Here is a 25,923-nt window from a genome sequence, read left to right on the forward strand (position 1 = left end):
CCTGTCTGTCTGTCTGTCTATCTATCTATCTCACTGTCTGTCTGTCTATCTGTCTGTCTGTCTATCTATCTCACTGTCTGTCTGTCTATCTATCTATCTGTCTATCTGTCTGTCTGTCTGTCTATCTATCTATCTCACTGTCTGTCTGTCTGTCTGTCTATCTATCTATCTCACTGTCTGTCTATCTATCTGTCTGTCTGTCTATCTCACTGTCTTTCCCTTCAGAAGTACTTTATTCAAATAAATGGTTTCTGAAGGAGTTCATGTGTGAAGTGTGAACTATTTGTTTAATATGAACAGATGGTTGTTTGATCACACGTCACCAGAGCTCACAGATGGATTTTCCATATTTCCACTATTGTTATTTAATAATAATAGCCTAATAACAGTTTTCGAAATGTTTGTAAGAGCGAGTCTGTTTGTAAAGTGCGATTCGCACGTGTGTGTGTTTAATTAGCGCGTGCGTGCACGCTTGGGCGAGCGATGCGCTGAACGCTCTCCAGCAGTCGCGTCTCCTCCGCTCGCGTGCAGGTGTCACATTCCTCGGATGCTCGCGATCATTTGAACCTGGAACCCTATCATCATGACGGACCCCTCCTCTGCTGCTGACCCCACTGCTGGTTCTGCAGACCCCGGTCCTGATCCCGTTCCTGCTTCTGCTCCGGATCCACCGGTGTTGGGTTCAGCATCGACTCCTGCGAACGGACACCATCCGAGCCAAGCAGACACTTTCAACATGGAGCAGCAGATGAAAATAGGAGAGCCGGACGACAACGGTACGAGTTTGGCTTTAAACACTTTTGACACAGACTTTAGGGGTTTATTTGCGTGGAAAAATACATATAAAGCGGAGCCCGGGGCAAGTTGTCACGTTTAGTCCAGTGAACATTTCTCAGGTTGGTTTTATTTCTGAAAGTCAGAGTTTCTGTAAAGACACAAAAAATAAAGTCTTGACTACAGAATATATAAGGAAAAAAATAAACAAACAAACAAATAAATAAATAAAAAAGACTATCAGAAGAATATAGAATTCAATAAAGCGGTAATTAATTAGTCTACAATGGGAATAACACTGTTTCGTTGACACTGATTTGAGATGAATACCTTTTTTAAAGATGAAATTACATCTAAATTATATATGAAAAAGTATGTTTCACAACATATGTATTTAAATGTATTATAGACTATTTAATGGCGAAATTGAATTGCAATAAATTAAAAATAGTTAAATAAAAAATATTTTATTACAGGAGAATTTAAATAGTTTTTATAAAAATAAATGTAAAAAATTCAAATTAATAAATGAAAATATATACAGTATACAGTTGTTTTGGCGAGCAGAAAGTGCAATTCATTTATAGTTTGAAGTTAAAACATATTAATTTGTATGTGACAACTTGCCCCGACCTTATGCTTAGAATGCAGATTCTAATTCATTATATAGTTGATTCTTTTCTGAATGAATTCTAGTGTGATTTTATTGAGCACAACAGCTACAACTGTAGTTTTGAGAACAAAATTCACAAAATTTATCCTGATTTAAGACAGTTTTGAACTATAGATGCTATAAATCAACATACAAAACAAGCATTTGTATTATTCGACTTTCTAATAAATACCTCATAGTTGCTGAGATATTGTGCTTGTGACAACTAGCCCCGGTGTGTCTCATACACTTTATGGACTTATTTGTGAATAAATCCCATTGAGTTCCTCTGAGATGTGAAGAGATAACCTGACGTAAGCTAACCGAGCGCTGTCCCTCAGCAGGACTCCTGGAGAGCAGTATGCGTCTGAAACCCCAGGAGGCCCAGAGTTACAGAAAAAAGGCATTATGGGTATCGTGGGTCTCCATTGTGGTGACGATGATCTTAGCCATCGCTGCGTTCAGTGAGTATCCGGACCCTCTTCTCTAGAGCATCACAGGCCCCTTAATGATACAGACCTGTATGATGTCATATCCTGTTCTGAAGTCGATGTAGCTTTAGTCTTTTGGGACTTTCTGATGCAGTTGTAAAGAACGAATTCACAATCGTTTCTGTAGCAGTTTGATTTTTACCTTACAGTCTAGAGTGGAATGTAGAATCATATATATGTATACACACACATATAATATATTAATACAAATATTTATATAAGACATATATATATATATATATTAATGGTGATATAGAATTATATAGAGATAATATAGAATTATATTAATATATGTAATATATATATATTATCTATAGAATTATATTCATATTAAATTCATATAATATAATTTGTAATTAATTGTATTATTATACAAATTACATATAATTCATTATATAATTAAATAATATAGAAAATATATTATAAATTATTAAATAACGACACATAAAATAAATATATAACTATTATTATATTTTATATATCATTAGATGGATAGATAGATAGATAGATAGATATATGTCATATTATTTTACACAATTTTTCTGGGTTAAGCAGAGCCAACAGCTGTGTGTAGTTTGGTTCAGTGCCATGAGCTTGATACACAAGATCAGGTTTGACTAGTTTCCTCATGGCTTTTCTGCAAGATTACTTTGATGATCTTTGCTGAAAGAAAGTGCAGAGGATAAACTCAGACACACGGGAACATCGTAAACCAAATACATTTAAAACACTTTATTCTCAGCTACAAACACAGAATATCCTTAAAGGTACAAAACTGGAAGGCTGTCAAAGAAAAGTGATCATATAATACAAAAAAGGAATTGTTCTTGCTCTTTTGAATATAAAATGTACTTAAAAAGAGTTTTACCCACTGTGGAGACCATTCTACGGTCTCAATAGTATACTTGTATACTATCCTTGCTATTTCTGCACTATATAGACTGTACTGTGAATTTTGCATGTAATATCTGGATCACAGTTGCTGTTTTTTGGAAAACTGTATCCCAAAATGCAGTGAACTCATCCTGACCTTCCATTTCCGAAAAGATCTGAGGGACATTTTAGGTTTTAAGCGGCATTATGCCTCAAATGCTTTTGATAGAGCTTAACTTGAACCCCGAATATTCCCTTAAATCTTTAAGCTGGGATGCACAAGTTGGCCTTACGCAGACTATTGTTGTTTTCTCAGCACAAAGTGCGCTTAATCATTTTGTAGACTAGTTCCAGGTCATGTGGTTTAATCTTGGAGCAGCTAACAGAAGCCCCGCACTGGATTTGATGTATGATTTAGAAGGAATGGCTTCTTGCTTGGCACTCCGTCCCTCGGGATGGAATGACTCACCTTACACTTCCAGAGTTAGACGGGGACTCTGGGACTCATGTTGCCAGGCTGTGAAGATTCAGTCACATAGCAACTCCAGAGCAACGACGCCTGAGAGATGCTGTCATTTAGTCGTCTCTCTCTATCAGTAAAGGCGACGTTTTGGTGTCGAAGGAAATGAAATGATTGCAGGCAGCTGGTAAGGGCAAATAACAGAGATAGAGCTAATTGTTTTTGTAAATTAACCTGTAAAAAACACGATAAAATCTTAGGATTTTGATTTGTTTTACATTCATTTGTGGTGCTGGCTAATGGCTTTTTGACTTGGGCAACCACAGGAATGAGATTTGTTCTAGTTTTTTTTGGTGCTTAGCATAGCAGCTAGCTATGGCATGAACAACCACCATTTTGTTGACAAAATGGTTTATTTTGTGATGTGTGTTTTTTTCTTTGATGATGAACCAGCCAGGCCGACGGCCATCGGGTGGACGGCCGTTCTGGACTTCTCCAGAATGTCCAGATGGCCAGTCCGCCCCTGCTTACTAGGGTGTTCTGGGTGGTAGTTCTGGTAAAGTTCATCCACTCTTTCGTAACCTTGGGATCAGAAGGAAGGCAATGCAAACACTGTTTTTCCACAACTTGGCACTGCACAGCGTTTTGTTGTCTTCAGAACATTGTTTGGTTTCTGCGTAGACCTGACCGTTCACTTCTACATGCGCGAATCGGTGGGCGGGGCTAAACAGGCAGCGATGTAGAAGCAAGCGTTGATCTTCTTCTGTGGAGGCGGTGCTTATCCAAACGATTACATCTAAGAGTCGTATATTCCACAAGCGGTCGTTTTGGCTGCCTTTTTAGACTAACGAGAAAGTTTTGAATTCTGAAATTTACAGGATGCTTTTATAGTACAATGAGTGTCAAAAGATCAAGGGAATTTTGGTTTCTCAGTTCATGACCCCTTTAAAATGCACAAATTCACATTATTTCTTATTTACATGTATGCAGGGATTCTCAAACTTTCTTGTCTGCCAAACCTCTTTCGCATAATATATTTATTTAGGGTAATAAGTTAACTTGCATGTTGACAGTTTTCTGATGTTGATTATCGGTCACATTCATATTTTTTAGTAAGTGTTTTTTTTTTGCTTGTTATTTTAAAATGATATTTTAGTTACATTTTTATTATTTAATTATTAGCTTTTTTTTTTTTTTATTTAATTTTTGATTAATGATGTAATGTTTAACACGTACACTTCATGTTGTTAACAACAAATGAAATATATTTTTATTTCTCTTTGTATTTTTATATCAATATGGTACAAGATTATCCTATTTAAATCAATGTGGTAAATGAATTAGATCAAAAGTAGCCTAATCTAAAAGTATTTTTAAAAAGTAGTCTGATTATTCTTGTCATTTAATTTTGGTAGCTGTTTCATTGATAGCGTGGTTGCTAGATAGTTTATACTGGCCCAAGTCCAACTCATGTCTCTATGATATTCAACTCTAGAAATGACTTTTAACCCTCTTTAATGTAAGCCTGTGTGATTTGATTTTGTCACCCGTTTTTCGTCTGCCACGCTATTTAGAAGTACATTAGCGTATAGAGACCGCAATAAATATGCACTAAAAGCCATAAAAATCCCATCTCGACTTCCACGCAGTCTTCTTATGTTTGGGTGACGTGCATTTGGGTCAGTATGGGTTTTGAGAAGATCAAATCTATATTTGACGGCTGGATTATGGTTTTAACTGAATTATCCTCGAATCGGTTCAGCTAACGTGTCTGATCAGGCGATCCGAGTCTCGCTATCTTCCCTGAAGCGCGTGTGAGTCTGAAGTGTAAGCGGGATGGCTCGTTTTTCATTAACGGCTGCGCTACTCCTGTCAGCCTGAAGGGACCGAACGGGTTTGTGCGGCGAAGGTTTGTGTGTGTACGTTTTAGAGGCGTTTGGAAACTGATGAAGGCGGAAAGAAGGAAGGATGGAAGAAAGGAGGAGAAAAGAAATGGTCTAAAGCCAGACTGAAGAGAGCTCAATTCCCAGATGTCTCGCGGCTTCCAGCGCAGCCAATTAACACGCTCTCAGCGACAGAGTGTCTTCTGCTTCACACACACACAAATGCGCTCGCATACCTCCAAACCTAATAAACATGTCCAAGAAATTTCTCAATTGCGGGAAATAAGCCCTATTCGGTGCAGCGAAATGTATTTAAATGCCAGTTCCTGAAGAATGAACTGACTTCAGACTGAAGAAAACGAAATTAGTATGTGTGTGTGTTTGGAAATTTTTCTTGCGGTGCAGAGAATGTAAATATCACACTGACGAGGAGAGGTCACAGATAGAGGAGGGGTAGTTCGCTCTGATATTAATGCATTCAGCACTACCAGCCTGTAAAAGCCAGCATCCAACTCCCATAGAGCCCCGAGTCTAAAAATAAAAGATGGAAGACAGATAGAGAGGTGGAGGGTGCTTTGCCCTCTCTGCACCTCCTCTGGTTTTTTAAAACATCAACACACTGAGTCAAGTAAACGGGTTTGTGAGAACAAATAGATGAGAAGCTAAAAAAGTCGCAGTCTTATGGATTTCAGTTGGTAAACAGTCAGACAAATATATAAATATATTAGCTTTAACATATGAGTTTTAACATTAAAGGGATAGTTCACCCAAAAATGAAAATTCTGTTGTTAATTACTCATCCTCATGTCGGTCCAAACCCGTTAAACCGTGTTCATCTTTATATTTTTGATGAAATCCAAGAGCTTTCTGACCCTGTATAGACAGCAATGCAACTGACTCGTTCAAGGCCCAGAAAGGTAGCAAGGACATCGTTAAAATAGTCCATGTGACATCAGTGGTTCAACTGTAATTTTATCCCTTTCACACGTGAGTTTAAAATATTCTAGCTGAGCCCCCAGGGTGGGTTTTTTAGGCGACCTTTATTTTAGAATGTATAGCCTTATTGTTTCCATGGCGACGCGTCATGCTTGTCATGTGACACAACATGACACATGGATCGCTTTTATTTAGTTTGTCCTTTTTTATTATTAATATTCATAAACATACTCACTATATTATGAAATATCTGATATTCCGATTCTGAAATATGCGCAAGTAAATTTATTTGGTAGTTTAAACACTTTTATAATGACTGTGTTAGCTAGCTGAGCCCCCAGGGTGAGTTTTTTAGGCGACCTTTATTTTAGAATGTATAGCCTTATTGTTTCCATGGCGACGCGTCATGCTTGTCATGTGACACAACATGACACATGGATCGCTTTTATTTAGTTTGTCCTTTTTTATTATTAATATTCATAAACATACTCACTATATTATGAAATATCTGATATTCCGATTCTGAAATATGCGCAAGTAAATTTATTTGGTAGTTTAAACACTTTTATAATGACTGTGTTAGTTGATCTATACCGGGTGATGGGCGCCGCCATGTTAAGTTTGCGCTGAATTCGAGATGTGGGATTTACAACACGTAAATTCATCCTCTCCTCCCAAAAGACATTAAAGTAAGTCTCCGGTAAACTGGGAGAAGAGCAGATTAAACTTTATAGTTATCTAAACAATCTGTACATGCTATTAATAATATTGAATATATAAAAACCACTTCTCTTCTCTGTCTACATGGCATCACTAGGTTCTGTCATTCAGAAACATGGCTTTTCATATCACTGCTATGCTGATGACACTCAACTCTACCTCTCATTCCATCCTGATGATCCGACGATAGCTGCTCGCATCTCAGCATGTCTAACAGACATTTCTTGCTGGACGAAGGATTCATCCTCTCCTCCCAAAAGAAATTTAAAGTAATTCTCCGGTAAACTGGGAGAAGAGCAGATTAAACTTTATAGTTATCTAAACAATCTGTACATGCTATTAATAATATTGAATATATAAAAACCACTTCTCTTCTCTGTCTACATGGCATCACTAGGTTCTGTCATTCAGAAACATGGCTTTTCATATCACTGCTATGCTGATGACACTTAACTCTACCTCTCATTCCATCCTGATGATCCGACGATAGCTGCTCGCATCTCAGCATGTCTAACAGACATTTCTTGTTGGATGACGGACCATCACCATCAACTCAACCTGGCTAAGACAGAACTGCTTGTGATTTCAACAAACCCATCGTTTATCGTTCGACAGCTCTAATATATAAATATATATATATATATATATATATATATACATATACTCTGTCTAATAGAACTATAATTTGAATGTGAAACTAAAACCACCAGTCCTAAAAAAATTTTTTTTTAAATCAGGATTTTGTAACTAAGTACTAGCATATTACACTTACTATTTCTGCCATAAAAAGATATATTAAAAATAAAAAATAAGAATAGTTTCAAATTTAGCAACTGTCATTATGAATGGCTCATTGAATCACTGACTCACTGGATTCATTCAAAAACGCCAAATCATTCAAAAACAAACACCACTGTGTTGATCAGAGGTGCAATGAATGACAAAATTAATTTTATTGGGTCTTAAATATGTAACTTAATATTGACCCAGCTCTATAATATACTAACTGTATTCAGCTTGGCTTAAACACAGTTAGAAAATGTTTAATATTAGTATTAGAACTGATACTGACAGAACTAATTCTATAACTGATCAAATATGTTTAACTTTATAATCTAGTATAAGTTTAGGTATTAAGTTTTTGTAGTATCATAACATTGATCAGTCAGAAGTCTTTCTAGTGACTCCAGACTTATCAGAAGACGACTGAAAACGTTTGTGTACGCGATAACAACATGCAAATTTATTCACCAGCTCTGACACAGAAACTAGATCACATTCCCTGTTTTGGTTTGTGTGTGAAGATGCAATGTGTGTGTGAGGCAAAAAGACAGACCGAGCGGAAGACAGGTTTTTCAGAGCAGCTGTTGTGTCATTCCATCCTGATGATCCGACGATAGCTGCTCGCATCTCAGCATGTCTAACAGACATTTCTTGCTGGACGAAGGACCATCACCTTCAACTCAACCTTGCCAAGACAGAACTGCTTGTGGTTCCATCAAACCCATCACTTTATCAAAATTTCACCATCCAGTTAGGCACATCAACCATAGCTCCTTCAAAAACAGCCAGAAACCTTGGAGTCATGATTGATGATCAGCTTACTTTCTCAGACCATATTACTAAAACTGCCTGGTCCTGCAGATTTGCTTTATACAACATTAGGAAGATCAGGCCCTTTCTTTCGGAACATGCTTCACAACTCCTTGTTCAAGCTCTTGTTCTGTCCAGGCTGGACTATTGCAATGCTCTCTTGGCAGGTCTTCCAGCCACTTCTATCAAACCTTTACAATTAATCCAGAACGCGGCAGCTAGATTAATTTGTAACGAGCCTAAAAGAATGCACGTCACACCTCTGTTCATCAATTTGCACTGGCTACCGATAGCTGCTTGCATAAAATTCAAGGCATTAATGTTTGCCTACAAAACCACCACTGGCTCTGCACCCCTTTACCTAAATTAATTAGTCTACTTCAGAGTTATGTACCTCTAGAAGCTTGCGTTCTGCAAGTGAACGGCGTATTATTGTCCTTAGCCATCTTCAATACATACAGTACAACACATACATACAGTATATATTTTGAAAATATTTACATGTATATACATTTAAATATTTATATTCTTATATTTTATATGATATATAAATATATTTAATATATAAAAAACATATTTGTCTTAAATATATACATGTATGTGTTTGTATTTATATATACATAATAAATATACACAGTATACACACATATATTATGTAAACAAAAACTTTTATTTTGGATGCGATTAATCGTGATTAATCGTTGAGAGCACTATATATATATATATATATATATATATATACATATACTCTGTCTAATAGAACTATAATTTGAATGTGAAACTAAAACCACCAGTCCTAAAAAAATTTTTTTTTAAATCAGGATTTTGTAACTAAGTACTAGCATATTACACTTACTATTTCTGCCATAAAAAGATATATTAAAAATAAAAAATAAGAATAGTTTCAAATTTAGCAACTGTCATTATGAATGGCTCATTGAATCACTGACTCACTGGATTCATTCAAAAACGCCAAATCATTCAAAAACAAACACCACTGTGTTGATCAGAGGTGCAATGAATGACAAAATTAATTTTATTGGGTCTTAAATATGTAACTTAATATTGACCCAGCTCTATAATATACTAACTGTATTCAGCTTGGCTTAAACACAGTTAGAAAATGTTTAATATTAGTATTAGAACTGATACTGACAGAACTAATTCTATAACTGATCAAATATGTTTAACTTTATAATCTAGTATAAGTTTAGGTATTAAGTTTTTGTAGTATCATAACATTGATCAGTCAGAAGTCTTTCTAGTGACTCCAGACTTATCAGAAGACGACTGAAAACGTTTGTGTACGCGATAACAACATGCAAATTTATTCACCAGCTCTGACACAGAAACTAGATCACATTCCCTGTTTTGGTTTGTGTGTGAAGATGCAATGTGTGTGTGAGGCAAAAAGACAGACCGAGCGGAAGACAGGTTTTTCAGAGCAGCTGTTGTGTTGGATTTCAACATTCTGCAACTCGCCGTCTCTAAAGACTCTGCCCTATTTTCACAGAAGAAACACCTAAAAGAAAGTAGAAAGCGCAGTTACACGCAACAAACCATGAACATCTATTTTAATCAACATCTATTTGTCCTGCTGATCCATGAGACTAGCAAAAGCTTCCTTAAGCAGTCAAGGACAAGATCTTCAATGAGTTTATACATCATGCGCCACTGATACATCTGAGAATAACTGTCACAAAACGGTTCTTGCCGCATAGCAGCAGCATGTTTGTTCACTGTGTGATTCAACTAACAAACTGTTCCTCAAAATCGCTCATGTATGTTCAAACATCCATAACATCCATATGAATGTGATTTGTAAAATACGTAAAATAAGTAAACACAAAATCAATGTTGCGATATTTTTCATTAGCACACTGTATGAGTTGCGCAAATGTTCTCGTAAATCAAACATTCATAACCTACTGGAATGTGTATCAGTTTTTTTGGACCACATATGCTCAAATGCTGATTTGTAAAATATGAAAAACACAAAATCAATGTTGCGATTTTTAAAAAAATTTTTATTTATTTAATTTATTTATTATTTACTGGTATGTTCTCGTAACATTCATAACCTGCAAGAATGAGTGTTTATCTGTTTTTTTTGAGCCACATATGCTCAAAGTGACTTGTAAAATACGAAAGTAAACAAAATAAATGTTACGATTTTGTCATTAGCGCACTGTATGAGTTATGCAAATTTTCTCATATGTCTTCCCAAATCAAACATTTATAATCTACTGAAATGTGTATCAGGTTTTTTTTAATCACATATGCTCAAATGCTGATTTGTAAAATACGAAAAACATAAAATCAATGTTGCGTTTTTTCACAATACTGTATAGGCCTAAGTTACGCAAATTTACTGGTATGTTCTCGTAACATTCATAACCTGCAAGAATGGGTGTTTGTTAGGTTTTTTTGAGCTACATATGCTCAAAGTGACTTGTAAAATATAAAAGTAGGTACAAAATCAGTGTTGTGATATTTTTCATTACATTGTTCTACGAGTTACGCAAATCTTCTCATATGTTCTGGTAAATCAAACGTTCATACCCTACTGGAATGTTTATCAACTTCTTTTGAGCCACATATGCTCATATGCACAAAATCAGTGTTGCAATATTTTTCATTACAGTATGAGTTACGCAAGTTTTCATGATTGTTCTGTAGGCCTACAACACAGGGTGAAACACCACACGAAAACAGACATAACGCAACATGAATGTGCAGAACTGTTAATGACGAAAATCATATAAAATGATACATGCGACGAAAGTCAAATAAAATGTTACATGGCGATGATATACAGTAACTGTACTTTAAAACTTAAAAATATGACCAAATCTAGTGAAATGCAAATACAGCTGTCAATAAACATTTTGCAGAATTGTATCAAAAAAGGTCAAAATAAGGTTGAGGTATAAACATTACCAAACCAACATTTTGGTACCATAGCTTTATGAGCGATGATAAATTGCACAATATTAATGCAGGTGACTCGCGTTACTCAATGTACTGTAATGAAAAATACCGCAACAGTGACTGATATTGTATACTACAAATCACATTTGCTCACAAAACATCCATTGTTTCCTTTTTCACCTCTATTGTCTTGTCAAATAAAGGCAAAAAATAATGCTTTGAAAAACTTTTACAATAATTTATAAGGACAATAATTTATAGTAAATTTAATAATAAACAAAATAAAAAATATAAATTACATTAAGAGACACAGCCTGGCAAATACATCTGATGAAACAGCTTCAAGAAGCTGTAAAAATATGTCCTATGTAAAATATGTAAGTATACTTACATAAATTAGTTAAGTTAGCAAAAGTTATTGATAGTGGGGGGTTTTTTTGTGCAAAATTGCCTTCTGTGACGTGCCTATGAAATTCAATTCCATTCAAAGCGTTCACCCATGACAGACTGAAGCTGTATTACCCACTGTAATCCTTTATTCACATGATGCGTCATTGTGATCCTACGATATCCTACGGTTTTACAAGCTTCATAATTTTCATGATCGGCTCTGGCCGCAGTATCAGCACTCCTTGTAGAAGCTGCTGACTTCACATATCAGCATAAATATGACTTCCTAATGAGCAAGGAATGGTTTCAGCTTTCCACAGATACACAAGTCTCCGTAAATCCTTGCCTGTTGCCCAAGATGCACTGCATGTGGTACAACTAAAACCCCTGCAGTTTGTTGTAAATTAAGATGCAGATGTTGTTCCCGAGACAACGTGTGTGGTTTTTTTGAGTGTAAACTTCTAGTGTGTCCAATGGGATTCTGTAGGACAATGAATGACTGCATGGATTATGGATTTATTGACTGTCTGTCAATGTGTTTCTTGAAATCGGCTGGCGCGAGACGTCTAAAACTGGATGAATTTGGTGGAGTGGATTTAACTAAAAGGAAGAGAATTTATATTTAGAAACTGCTAAATCTTTCATCTCATGCCGCAGCAGCTCCGTTATTCATTTTTAACGGTGTTCCTGAGGGACAGAGAGAGTGTGTGTTTGTATTTGAGTAATGATTTCTGCCATTTGAATGGGTGTGCAAACTTTAGTTTAAGACTAACACTGGTGTATTTAAGAATGAATATTATAGTCTTCTGGCAAAGTTGACGTTGCAACACCACCTTAATTCAGTCATCCCAACTAACAAATATTGTTTCCCAATTCATGGTTACAAAACTAGAACCTAAAGAGTATATTCTTGGAATTGGTTCCCCAAAAATAACCAAAGTGGAATCATACGCTAATGTTAGGGGAGCATTCCACGTTTGCTGGGATACTGCACCACAAAAAAAATAGTACCTAAAGAGAACATTCTTAGAACATTTGGAACCATATGCTAATGTTAATGGAATGTTCTGTGATTGCTGTGTTTTGCACCACAAAAAAAAAAAAAAACCTTAAGAGAACATTCTTAGAACATTTAGAATTGGTTCCAAAATAAGTAACCAAACCGTAAAAATACTCTAATGTTAGAGGAGCATTCTGTGTTTGCTGGGATATTTCTGCACTACTAAAGATAGAACCTAAAGAGAACATTCTTATAATATTTGGAATTGGTTCCCCAAAAAGTAACCAAACCTGAACCATATGTTAATGTTAGTGGAACGTTCTGTATTTTCTGGGATACTTCTGCACTACTAAAAAATAGAACCTAAAGAGAACATTCTTAGAACATTTGGAATTGGTTCCCCAAAACGTAACCAAACCTGAACCACATGCTAACATTAGCATTCTGTGTTTGCATCCCAAAAACAAAAAACAACAACAACAACAAAAAAACACCCTAAAAAGAACATTCTTAAAACATTTGGAATTAGTTCAAAAAAAGTAACCAAACCGGAACCACATGTTAATTTTAGAGTAACATTCTGTGTTTGCTGGGATGTTTCTGCACTACAAAAAAATGTAACCTAAAGAGAACATTCTTAGAAAATTTTGAATTGGTTTCCCCCCAAAAAATACCTAAACTGGAACCATATGTTAATGTTATGGGAACTTTCTGTTTGCTGGTATGTTTTTGCACTACTAAAAATTAAACCTAAAGAGACATTCTCAGAACATTTGGAGTTGGTTCCCCCAAAAGTAACCTAAACCAGAAATATATGCTAACATAAAAAAAAACAACAACTAAAAAGAACATTCTTAGAACGCTTGGAATTATTTCACAAAAAGTATCCAAACCGGAACCACATGTTAATGTTAGAGTAACATTCTGTGTTTGCTGGGATGCCTCTGCACTACAAAAAAATAATAGAAGATTTTGAGTTCTTCTATCATTCTTAGAAGATTTGGAATTGTTTTCCCCAAAAAATAACCCAACCAGAATCATACACTAACATTAGCAGAATATGCTGTGTTTGCTAGGATACTACTGCACAAATAACCTAAAGAGAACATTTTAGAACATTAGGAATTGGAACTCCAAAAATAACTAAACCTGAACCATATGCTAACATTAGTGGAATGTTCTGTATTTGCTGGAATAGTTCTACACTACAAAAATAGAACCTAAAAAGAACATTAATAGAAAATTTGGAGTTTGTTCCCCCAAAAAATATGTTTACACTATACTGTACCATGCTATACTCTAAATTACTATTCTTTACCATACTGTAGTGTATTCTATATTGCTGCATTGTACAATCAATTGCACGTGTAAACTAGATGCACAAACTGTCCTGAAATGCAGATCTGAGTACTTTGAGAGTTTGGCTGACCCTGTAGATTTGGATGGAATATCTCGGATCGCTCATCCAGTCTCAGGATAGAAGATTCAGGTGCATTAGAGGTCAATATAAGGTCGATAACTGGACACGAGCCACACTGCCGTTTGAGTAGCTCAGTCACACCATGTGCTGACATCACAGTGTGAAGAGATGAAATCTGATCCAGGCCACTTTACTTGCTGGAAATCATTCAAACGCAGTTTTACAGCAGGGGGATGCATATATATAATGTTTAGATATATATCTGAGACAAACACTTATCAAAATCAATATTAACAATGTATACTTGCTGAATGCTGGAGTGGATGGTGACTGGATACAGGCTGTGAAAAGTAAATAGGAATTAAACTTCACATTAATTCATAAAATTTCCATTGCCAGTATAACATAATGTTAAAGGAATTATCTGTTTGTCCGAATAATTAAGTTTATATTTTTTTCATTGTAAATTTTATTTATTTTACTGTAAATGAAATATTTTTAAAAAATAACTAATGGACTTTTAATAGTAAATTGTATTTATTTATTTAAAAAAAGTGTAATAAACACTTCACATTAAAGTTTGTCTGTATGTATATATTTGTTTAAATAAGCAATATATATTTTTTAATTAACGCTTCACATTTAAAGTTTGTCCAACTAAGGAACTATCTTTTGAATTTATTTATTTATTTATTTATAACAATATTTTGCAAAATTAAACACTTTACAGTTACAGTTCTTCCAACTTATGAACTCTCATTTATTTATTATTTTTTAAATAAAAAAATTATCTGTTTGTCCGAATAATTAAGTTTATATTTTTTTCATTGTAAATTTTATTTATTTGACTGTAAATGAAATATTTAAAAAAAATAACTAATGGACTTTTAATAGTAAATTGTATTTATTTATTTAAAAAAAGTTTAATAAACACTTCACATTAAAGTTTGTCTGTATGTATATATTTGTTTAAATAAGCAATATATATTTTTTAATTAACGCTTCACATTTAAAGTTTGTCCAACTAAGGAACTATCTTTTGAATTTATTTATTTATTTATTTATAACAATATTTTGCAAAATTAAACACTTTACAGTTACAGTTCTTCCAACTTATGAACTCTCATTTATTTATTATTTTTTAAATAAAAAAAATATATATATTTTTAATTAAACACTACATATTTAAAGTTTGTCCAACTAATTAACTGTTTTAAAGGTAAATATTAAATAAATAAATAATATATTAAAAATGGAATATAAAATATATATTAAAAATATACACTTCACAATTTAAGTTTGTCCAACTAATTTAACTATTTTTTTAAATGGTAAAAACTATTAAAACATTTTAAGTTGAAATCATTTTCATTTGAACTCATTTTTCCTCATTCCTTTTGCAGCTGTTTCTATAATGCGGCATAGTGCATCAGCGTTTGGGTTTGCTGTAAGTATGCGAACACTTCATATAATTAAATTGTTATTATTTCATAGTTTTTAACGTTTTAATGCTTCACTTTATCATTGTTGTCCATTCGTTTGCAGTTTGATGCCACTCTGGACGTCCTGTCCTCCATAATCGTGCTTTGGCGATACAGTAACGTGGCGGCCATCCATTCAGCACACAGAGAATACATGTAAGTACACGTGATCCTTCCTCCATTAAAGCAAACGTGAGGGGCGCAGTATAGTTTGTGCTCGGCTGGGATTCTGGGTAGTGCCAGTAGCCAATTAGATGTTGTTTCTTGGCAACAGGGAGAGCAGAAGGTCAGACTGATCTTTCAAGGTAATGATGTTGAAATTTTGACATGTTCCTCAGCTGAAGGAGAACATTAATGGGCGTTTTGTGGTCAAACGAGATGTGCAAGTAATTATCCAAACAACCTGTGGTCATTAAAATGATCATGTTTTCAGATGCGCTGTATCTTTAAGACAAAATTAGCGTAATTTACCTCAGCAGGTTAAAGCAGGTTAACGTTTCCTAAAGACCACCAGCTTTGATGGATGGAGGCCAGGCAGACAGACTCTCCTGTCCCACAGGAAGTGGCCTCGCTCTGGGTTTCATGTCTAAAGAGTGTCCTTAGACAGTCTCTCTCTGTGTTCGGCATCCTTTATCGGCTGAGGGACAGAATAGAGATGGCAAAAGGGCGGGAGGGCTTTGTGAACAGAAAGAAAAAAGAGGAAGCAGAGAAAAAGAGACACAGGACAAAGGCAGAAGTGTGTAGAAAGTACAGTACAGACACGCACATGTGATGACTCGGTTTGTAATGCACCATGAAGCCGTGGGCCGCTGCGGGCCACTGGGGGAACCTGCCGGGATGCGGATCGCCGTGGAGACAGATGACATCATAACGCAGGCTGCATTAGCGAGATGACATATCTACTGGACTGCAGACTCATAAACAGTCAAACTGTATGAGAATAATGATGTACCACAGCAGATTTTAAAGAAAATTTGAGTGCAAAAATCTGTATGATGGTACACAAGATTTTGCTAGGTGGTTGTTAGTTTGTGCTGAGCGATTCTTTTAGAGTGGTTATGTAGTTGGTGTACTGATTGGTTGCTAGGGCGTTGCTAGGTAGATGTCTGTGTGTTTTGCATGGTTTGTAGGGTATTGCTCCAGTAGGTGGTTGCTAGGGTGATGCTATTATGTTTCTAGGGCATTGATACAGTAGGTCGTTGCTAAGGTGTTCTGAGTGGTTGCAATAGAGTGATGCTATTATGTTCTGAGTGGTGTTTGGGGCATTGCTACAGCAGGTGGTTGCTAGTGTGTTGTGAGTGGTTGCTAGGATGATGTTATTATGTTCTGCATGGTTTCTAGGGCATTGCTACACTATATGGTTGCTAGGGTGTTCTGAGTGGTTGCTAGGGTGATGCTATTATGTTCAGCATGGTTTCTAGGGAATTGCTACACTAGGTGGTTGCTAGGGCGTTCTGAGTGGTTAGGTTACTATGGTGATGCTATCATGTTCTGCATTTTTAGGTAATTGCTACAGTAGGTGGTTGCTAAGTTGTTCTGAGTGGTTGCTAGGGTGATGCTATTATGTTCTGCATGGTTTCTAGGGAATTGCTACAGTAGGTGGTTGCTAAGGTGTTCTGAGTGGTTGCTAGAGTAATGCTATTGTGTTCTGAGTGGCTTCTAAGGACTCTCTGTGTGGTTACTAAGGTGTCTTGACTGGTTTGCTAGGGCGTTGTTAGGTAGATGTTACTGTGTTATGCATGGTTTGTAGGGCATTGCTACAGTAGGTTGTAACTATGGTGTTGTGCGTAGTTGCTAGGGTGATGCTATTATGTTCTGCATGGTTTCTAGGGAATTGCCAGGTGGTTCCTAGGAGTTCCTATATGGCTACTAAGGTGTTCTGAGTGGTTCCTAGGTGGTTGCTAGTGTGTTCTGTAGAGCATTGCTAGGCATTTGCTCTGAGTGGTTCTTAGGGAATTTCTATGCAGTTACTAAAGTGCTCTGAGTGGTTGCTAGGTAGATGTCAGTGCATAGTTCTGCATTGTTTCTAGGGCATTACTAGGGTGTTTCTGTGTCGTTACTAAGGTGTTGTGAGTGGTTGCTAGGACATTGTTAGGTGGATGTTAGTGTGTTTTGTGTGATTGCTAGGGCGTTGCTGATGTCAGTGTGTTCTGTGTGATTGCTAGGGCATTGCTAGGTGGATGTTAGTGTGTGTTCTGCATGGTTTCAAGAGCATTGCTAAGTGGTTGCTAGGGCACTGCGAGATGGATGTTAATGTTTTCTGCAAGGTGGTTTCTAGGGCATTGCTAGGCATTTGCTAGGTTGCTCTGAGTGGTTCTTAGGGAGTTTCTATGCGATTACTAAAGTTTTCTGAGTGGTTGCTAGAGCGTTGCTAGGTGGTTGTTAATGTGTTCTGAGAGGTTACTAAAGTACTCTGAGTAATTGCTAGGTGGTTGTTAGGGTGTTTGGGTGGTTACTAGTGTGTTCTAAGTGGTTGCTAGGATGTTTCTATGCAGTTACTAGGGGTAACCAGGACAATGCTATGGTGTCGCTATAGGGTTACTCACTAAAGTACTCTGAGTAGTTAGAATGTTGAGTGTTGCTAGGTGGTTAGTATGTTCTGAATGCTAGAACAATACTGGGGTTTTCTAAGGGGTTGCTAGGAAGTTTCTGTGCAGTTACTAGGGTGTGGTTGCTAGGACAATGCTATGGTGTTGCCAGAGGTGTAAAGAGTACCTAAAAACCATACTTGAGTAAAAGTACAGATACCTTACATAAGGTGTTCTGAGTGGTTCCTAGGTGGTTGCTAGTGTGTTCTGTAGGGCATTGCTAGGCATTTGCTCTGAGTGGTTCTTAGGGAATTTCTATGCAGTTACTAAAGTGCTCTGAGTGGTTGCTAGGTAGATGTCAGTGCATAGTTCTGCATTGTTTCTAGGGCATTACTAGGGTGTTTCTGTGTCGTTACTAAGGTGTTGTGAGTGGTTGCTAGGACATTGTTAGGTGGATGTTAGTGTGTTTTGTGTGATTGCTAGGGCGTTGCTGATGTCAGTGTGTTCTGTGTGATTGCTAGGGCATTGCTAGGTGGATGTTAGTGTGTGTTCTGCATGGTTTCAAGAGCATTGCTAAGTGGTTGCTAGGGCACTGCGAGATGGATGTTAATGTTTTCTGCAAGGTGGTTTCTAGGGCATTGCTAGGCATTTGCTAGGTTGCTCTGAGTGGTTCTTAGGGAGTTTCTATGCGATTACTAATGTTTTCTGAGTGGTTGCTAGAGCGTTGCTAGGTGGTTGTTAATGTGTTCTGAGAGGTTACTAAAGTACTCTGAGTAATTGCTAGGTGGTTGTTAGGGTGTTTGGGTGGTTACTAGTGTGTTCTAAGTGGTTGCTAGGATGTTTCTATGCAGTTACTAGGGGTAACTAGGACAATGCTATGGTGTCGCTATAGGGTTACTCACTAAAGTACTCTGAGTAGTTAGAATGTTGAGTGTTGCTAGGTGGTTAGTATGTTCTGAATGCTAGAACAATACTGGGGTTTTCTAAGGGGTTGCTAGGAAGTTTCTGTGCAGTTACTAGGGTGTGGTTGCTAGGACAATGCTATGGTGTTGCCAGAGGTGTAAAGAGTACCTAAAAACCATACTTGAGTAAAAGTACAGATACCTTACAGTGAAAATTACTCCACTACACGTTACAAGTCACCAATTCCAAAACAACTTGAGTAAAGCCTTAGAGTATCTGATTTTACTCTGAGTAATTGCTAGGTGGTTGTTAGGGTGTTTGGGTGGTTACTAGTGAGTTCTAAGTGGTTGCTAGGATGTTTCTATGCAGTTACTAGGGGTAACCAGGACAATGCTATGGTGTCGCTATAGGGTTACTCACTAAAGTACTCTGAGTAGTTAGAATGTTGAGTGTTGCTAGGTGGTTAGTGTGTTCTGAATGCTAGAACAATACTGGGGTTTTCTAAGGGGTTGCTAGGAAGTTTCTGTGCAGTTACTAGGGTGTGGTTGCTAGGACAATGCTATGGTGTTGCCAGAGGTGTAAAGAGTACCTAAAAACCATACTTGAGTAAAAGTACAGATACCTTACAGTGAAAATTACTCCACTACACGTTACAAGTCACCAATTCCATATCATCTGATTATTCTAAGCGTACAGTCGTCTGTCGCTTTAAATTCTCAAACTCGTGATAGCAGGATTGATTCTGATTGGCTGTCAATGTTTTTATTGTTCATCAGCTGGAAAAAATCATTCTGAAAATGATTCCAACAATATCGTTTCTCTGTGCCATTATCGTTATAGCTGTGGTGTAGACTCTTCTATTCTTTAATATTGAGAACAATTTTTAGAACTATATTTTTATCGTTATCTTTATAGTTATCGTGCTTGGTGTGAACAGGACTTAACAAGATAAGACACACCTGAGGAGACTAATCAAGGGGAACCAATGAACAAACGGAGTGCAAACTGACTACAAACACCAAAGGAGACAGGAAGTGATATAAAAGTTCAGGGCAAGGAACAGAAAGCATGAAACAAAAACAAGATTTGATACTCAGTACAACTACAAAGTATCCAAAAAGATACTCATGTAAAGTAACTAATTACATTTACTCAAATACTTTACACCTCTTTGCTATGGGGTTACTTAAGTAGTGTTGCTAGGTGGATAGTGTGTTCTGAATGGTTGCTGGAACAATGTTGAGGTGTTCTAAGGGGTTGCTAGGGAGTTGCTAGTTGCCTGCTTGACCAAGTCAAAAGAGCCTAGTGTTTACCTGAACAATGAATACTTACCAGCATTCTTTAAAAAAACACACCACAAATTAGCAGTTAACTTGCAAACAGCATGTTGGTTGTCCATCAGAACCTGAAAGAATAAATATATTTTAGCTTTCTAACAAAACGCAAGTCTGAAACGATCACAACTTTTAAGATTGAATATAGATTGAATTTTTAATGTTCGCTTTGATAAAAATATTTTGAACACATTAAATATTAAATTCAGTCGACTATCAAACCCAGCACCAAAACATCTCTCCAGCATCAGTGGGGTTCCTTCTTGGCCTGATTTTATGAGAGAAACTGGATTAAATTAATCTGCATGTCTTAATTTCATTTTAATTTGATCTCCTGAGACTATAGCTGTGTGTGTGTGTTTGGTTTGATTAATTAATCACTAACCAAAACACAGACTTAACAGACTGAGCTTACAAAGCCCGATACGATCCACGTGTGAGAAACAGAGCAGAACAGCCCTAAAACTTCACCAGATTTCACCCAACTACCCCTGCAGCAGAGTAGATAGTGGAACAGATGCGCTCGCCTATTAACCAGGCTTAATTAGACAACTACAGCCCTCACTGCCTTCATTTATAAACGCAGGGCTTGACAGGCCTAATAAGATCGAGGTACTAAAGTGAGCAGAAGCTTCAGAGTCGTGTTTCATTAACTGACTCAAGACACAGGAGGGGAATTAGAGCATGAACTCAATAAAGCATCAGTTGAATTGATGCTGTGGTTTACTCAGTGTACCTGTGTGTATGTTTTCCAGAGCGTGTGTCATCCTCGGGGTTGTGTTCATCTTGTCGGCCATCACTATCCTGGTCAAAGCCATCCATGACCTCGCCACAAAACTGCAACCAGAAGTGGTAAGAAAACACATAATTCTGTATCTTATTTGGTTGATTAATTTGTTCACTCACTGACTTGATTTAGTTGATTTATCAATTGCATTGGTTGATTGATTATTTCAGTTGCTGATTCATTTGTTTGTTCATTCACTCACTAAGCCAGGGGTGTCCAAACTCGGTCCTGGAGGGCCAGTGTCCTGAAGAGTTTTGCTCCAACCCCAAGTAAACACACCTGAACCAGCTAATCAAGCTCTTACTAGGCATACTAGAAACTTACTTAGATTTTGCTCCAACCCCAAGTAAACACACCTGAACCAGCTAATCAAGCTCTTACTAGGCATACTAGAAACTTAAAGGCAGGTGTGTTGAGGCAAGTTGGAGCTAAACTCTGCAGGACACCGGCCCTCCAGGACCGAGTTTGGGCACCCCTGCACTAAGCAAACAAATGAATCACTGAATCAGAATCAAAAGAGCTGTATTACCAAGTTTGTTTACACACAAAAGGAATTTGACTTGACAACAGGAGCTTCCAGTGCAGAAGAAAGTACAGACATAGTGCAGGATGTAATGCAGTCCCATGTTGACTGCATCGTCCATAGACCTTTTTGCTCTGTAGGCAAACTGAAGAGGATCCAGCAAGGGTCCAGTGATGTCCTTCAGGTAGGCCAGGACCAGTCGCTCAAATGACTTCATGACGTTGGTCAGTGCAGACTTTTAAACAGGCAGGTGAAACACCTTCTGGGCCTGAAGCTTTCTTAGATTTCGGCTTCCTGAAGACCCGGTTCACATCCCCTACACAGACCTTAAGCGCAGGTTGAATGGGTTTTTTTTAGCCACTCTGATCTCCTTTGTTAGTCTGTTGCTGACCTGGTTATACAAGATTTTATCCCCACTTCTATAAGCATCCTCTTTGGCATGACGAAGCTGTTTGAGTTTCCCAGTAAACCATGGTCTATCATTATTGAATGATAAGAATGTCTTGGTGGGAGGCACATATCCTCACAGAAACTGATATATGAATTTACAGTCTCTGTGAGCATGTCCAGATCGGTGGCAGCAGCTTCAAAAACACTGCAATCAGTAAAGTCGAAGCAGGCTTGTAAATCCCGCTCTGCTTCATTAGTCCATCTTTTAACAGTCCTTAAAACAGGTTTAGCTGATTTCAGTTTCTGCCTGTAGGTCCGTATAATATGAACCATATTCATTGAATTGGTTGAACAAACAAACAAATCATTGGTTGGATTGGTTGATTGATTGATTGATTGTTCCTCTGTTCATTTATTCATTAATTTGTTTGTTCATTCACTCATTCACTAACTTATTCATTGTAGTGGTTGATTCATTAGTTTGTTTGTTTATTTATTCACTCACGGATTCATTCATTGGATTGGTTGATTGATTGTTCAAGTGGTTGATTCATTTGTTCATTTGTTTAGTGATTGACTGACTCATTCATTGGATTGGTTGATTGATTGTTCCAGTGGTTGGGTTAGGGTTAGATCCCTAACCCAATGAACTGATTAATTCATTGGATTGGTCGATTGGTTGTATCAGTTGCTGATTCCTTCGTTTGTTCAATCGTTCAGTGATTGATTAATTAATTTGTTTGTTCATTCACTCACTCAATGATTTATTCATTGTAGTGGTTGATTCATTCATTCATTCGGTTGTTTGTTTGTTTGATCATTAACTGATTCATTCATTGGATTGGTTGATTAGTTGTTCCAGTGGTAGATTCATTTGTTTGTTCAATCCTTCAGTGATTTTTTCATTAATTTGTTTGTTTGTTCAATTACTCATTCACTGATTTATTCATTGTATTGGTTGATGACTTTGTTTGTTTAATCACTAACTGATTCATTCATTAGTTTGGTTGATTGGTTCTTCCAATGGTTGATTCATTCATTCATTTGTTTGTTCATTAAATCATGGATTTATTTATGCATTAGTTGATTGATTGTTCCAGTGGTTGATTCATTCATTTGTTCGTTTGTTTATTCACTAACTGATTAATTCATTGGATTGGTTGTTCCAGTGGCTGATTCATTTGTTTGTTTGTTTTTGTTCATTCATTCACTCTCTGATTTATTCATTGCATTGGCTGAATGATTGTTCCATTGATTCACTCACTCACTGATTTATTCATTGTAGTGGTTGATCCACTTGTTGATTCATTCATACGATTAGTTGACTGGTTGATTCATTCACTTGTTCAATCATTCACAGATTGATTCACTAATTCATCAGATTAGTTAACTGATTCACTGATTGATTGTCGTGACCAACTGTTATTTTGTTTTCTAAGCTGATTCGATTCTGTCATTTTCTAAATATATTTCTGTTTATTTGCTCTAAGCATTCATACTCTCCTATCTTATTTCCCCGCTGTCTTTTTATTGACTGTAAACTCAAGAGAGTCTCTCAGGTGAAGGGCACCACATGCAAACACAACACTTCATCTTTTCATGTCGCCGGTTGTGTGAGTTTTCCCTCGGCTGGAACTAACGGCGCCTGCTAAACAGCAGAAGTGTAAAGCTGAATGAACATGACAAAGACGAGGTGTGAAGTCACGGACGAGATTAGAATAGTCTGATATCACTGTTGCCAGGCAACATGAAGAGGGGAAATAGTTTCCCCTAAACCAGTTACCCCTCCACTATCACTCACTCTCTCTCTCTCAATCTAGCTCTCCATCCGTCTTCCTGTGATGAAATGAGACACTGAGACACACAATGAGGACTTCACTGCTACTGTACATTCTTTAAAGGAAAGGAAATAACCCTCTTTTCAATCAAGAACCAACCAAACAAAGCTCATTATGAACTTTGTTTACGAGTCTTACTACTAGTTTAAAACTAGTTCACACTAGTTCAAAAAACATTCTACGATGACCTAAAAACTAAAAAAATTTCAATGATGAAATTAAAAAAACTAAAAAGAGTTTCTACAATGACATCAATGACCTAAAATAAAAAAACATTGACAATAACATAACGAAAGCTAAAAAACGTTATATGACGACATAAAAACTAAAAAAAAATTATACAATGACCTAAGATATAAGAGTTTCTACAATGAAAACAAAAACTAAAAAACATTCTACGGTGGCCTAAAAATAAAAAAGTTTCTATGATGAGATAGCGAAAGCAAAAAACTTCTACGATGACCTACAATTTAAGTTGTTTGTACGATGACATAAAAACTAAAAAACATTCTACGATGACCTAAAAACTAAAAAAAAAATTCTATGATGGCATAACAAAAACAAAAAAAAAGTTTTTACAATGCCCTAAAAAAAAAAAAAGTTTCTACAATGACATAACAAAAACAAAAAAATTCTACAATGACATACAATTGAAAAAAAAAAAAAAACACAATAACATAACAAAAACTAAAAAATGTTCTAATATGACATATTCAAAACTTAAAAATTAAACGATGACATAACCAAAACTAAAAAAAGTTCTACTATGACCTAAAATTTTGAAGAAATTATACGATACCATAAGGAAAATGAAAAAAAAAAATCTATGATGACCTTAAGACAAAATATTTTCTACAATGACATAACAAAAATAAAAAAAAAGCTTCTACGATGACAGTGACAACTAGAAAAGGTTATAAGATGACATAAGAACTAAAAAGGTTTCTACAATGACATAAGAAATACATTTCTACAATGATAAAAAAGTCTATGATATAACAAGAACTGAAAAAGGTTCTACGATGACAAGTAAAGTTTGTACAACAACATAACGAGAACTAAAAAAGGTTCTATTATGACATAATGCAGGGGTCGGCAAGTAAGTTTGGCATCGGGCCAAAAAAATTTTTTGCCGCTAGATGTCGGGCCAAAACATAGTCAAAGGATAATTTAAGAAATTAATTGATGAAAAATGCAACTAGAATTGTCTGTGACAGACTGTTACAGTGTCTTTTGTAACTGGTAGTGAGCTGTTACACTGTGTTAAATCCTATAGGAGGACAGTTGTTAACAGAAAGCCACATTTGTGTGGTGGTGTCCGGCAAAGTATTTGAGTGGAGTGGAGCATCCACAATTTCCCCTCCTCCATGCTCCGAGCATTTAATAATCACTCCGCTCCGGGTTCACCATTTCCCGCTCCCGCTCCACTCCTCGCAGAAACATCGCTCTGAAGTATTTCAGTATGTTTGAAATATCACAGTTCTGTTCATAACGTATATTAAAAAAATAAAATAAATAAAATAACAGCAGAGTTTCAAAGTGTCTTTTTAGAACATAGTGTTCAAACATTTTTCCTACCACATGAATAACATGGTTGTCAGCATTAAAAGGTATAATTGCTGCTTTTTGCGGTGCAACTTTTGTTTGTGATGAAAATAACTTCGTATTCGTCAGTAATTTTACCTACGGATGCATTTCTTACAGATTTCTGCTCATTCGAAATCGGATAGGCCTACAGATGACGTAGCACTGTAAGATTACATTTGTTTGAATGCATTATTGAGAGAGCGATTGCGTGTGAATAAGTGTTGTAGTACTTGTTTAAATCATGCTTTCAGCTGAAAATATTCATTATCTAGAAAGAACAAACAAATTCCTTGAGAACTATAACTTCCCGTTTCATGTCCATTGGCGTCATCATAGCTTCACATTCTTTCTCATATTTACCTTCTCTATCAAGCTAGCTAAATATGTTTAACATGTGAATTCTTGCTAAATATGCAGTTATATTACGGG

The 25,923-nt window shown here is 36.3% G+C and overlaps 1 protein-coding gene across 1 annotated transcript in view; it reads left to right on the top strand.

Moving 5' to 3' along the window:
* Positions 1–418: 418 nt before the first annotated feature.
* Positions 419–25,923, top strand: part of LOC107739337 (transmembrane protein 163-like) — a 39,047-nt gene continuing 13,542 nt past the window's right edge. Inside the window, exons 1-5 of the mRNA XM_016551434.1 lie at positions 419–776; positions 1,771–1,890; positions 15,527–15,570; positions 15,669–15,760; positions 21,125–21,221. Coding sequence (XP_016406920.1) covers positions 584–776; positions 1,771–1,890; positions 15,527–15,570; positions 15,669–15,760; positions 21,125–21,221 — 546 coding nt within the window. The 5' untranslated portion in view covers positions 419–583. The remainder of the gene's footprint in view (positions 777–1,770; positions 1,891–15,526; positions 15,571–15,668; positions 15,761–21,124; positions 21,222–25,923) is intronic.

This window comes from Sinocyclocheilus rhinocerous, unplaced genomic scaffold (assembly GCF_001515625.1).
Source record: "Sinocyclocheilus rhinocerous isolate Xijiao unplaced genomic scaffold, SAMN03320098_v1.1 scaffold945, whole genome shotgun sequence".
NCBI classification, from domain to species: domain Eukaryota; kingdom Metazoa; phylum Chordata; class Actinopteri; order Cypriniformes; family Cyprinidae; genus Sinocyclocheilus; species Sinocyclocheilus rhinocerous.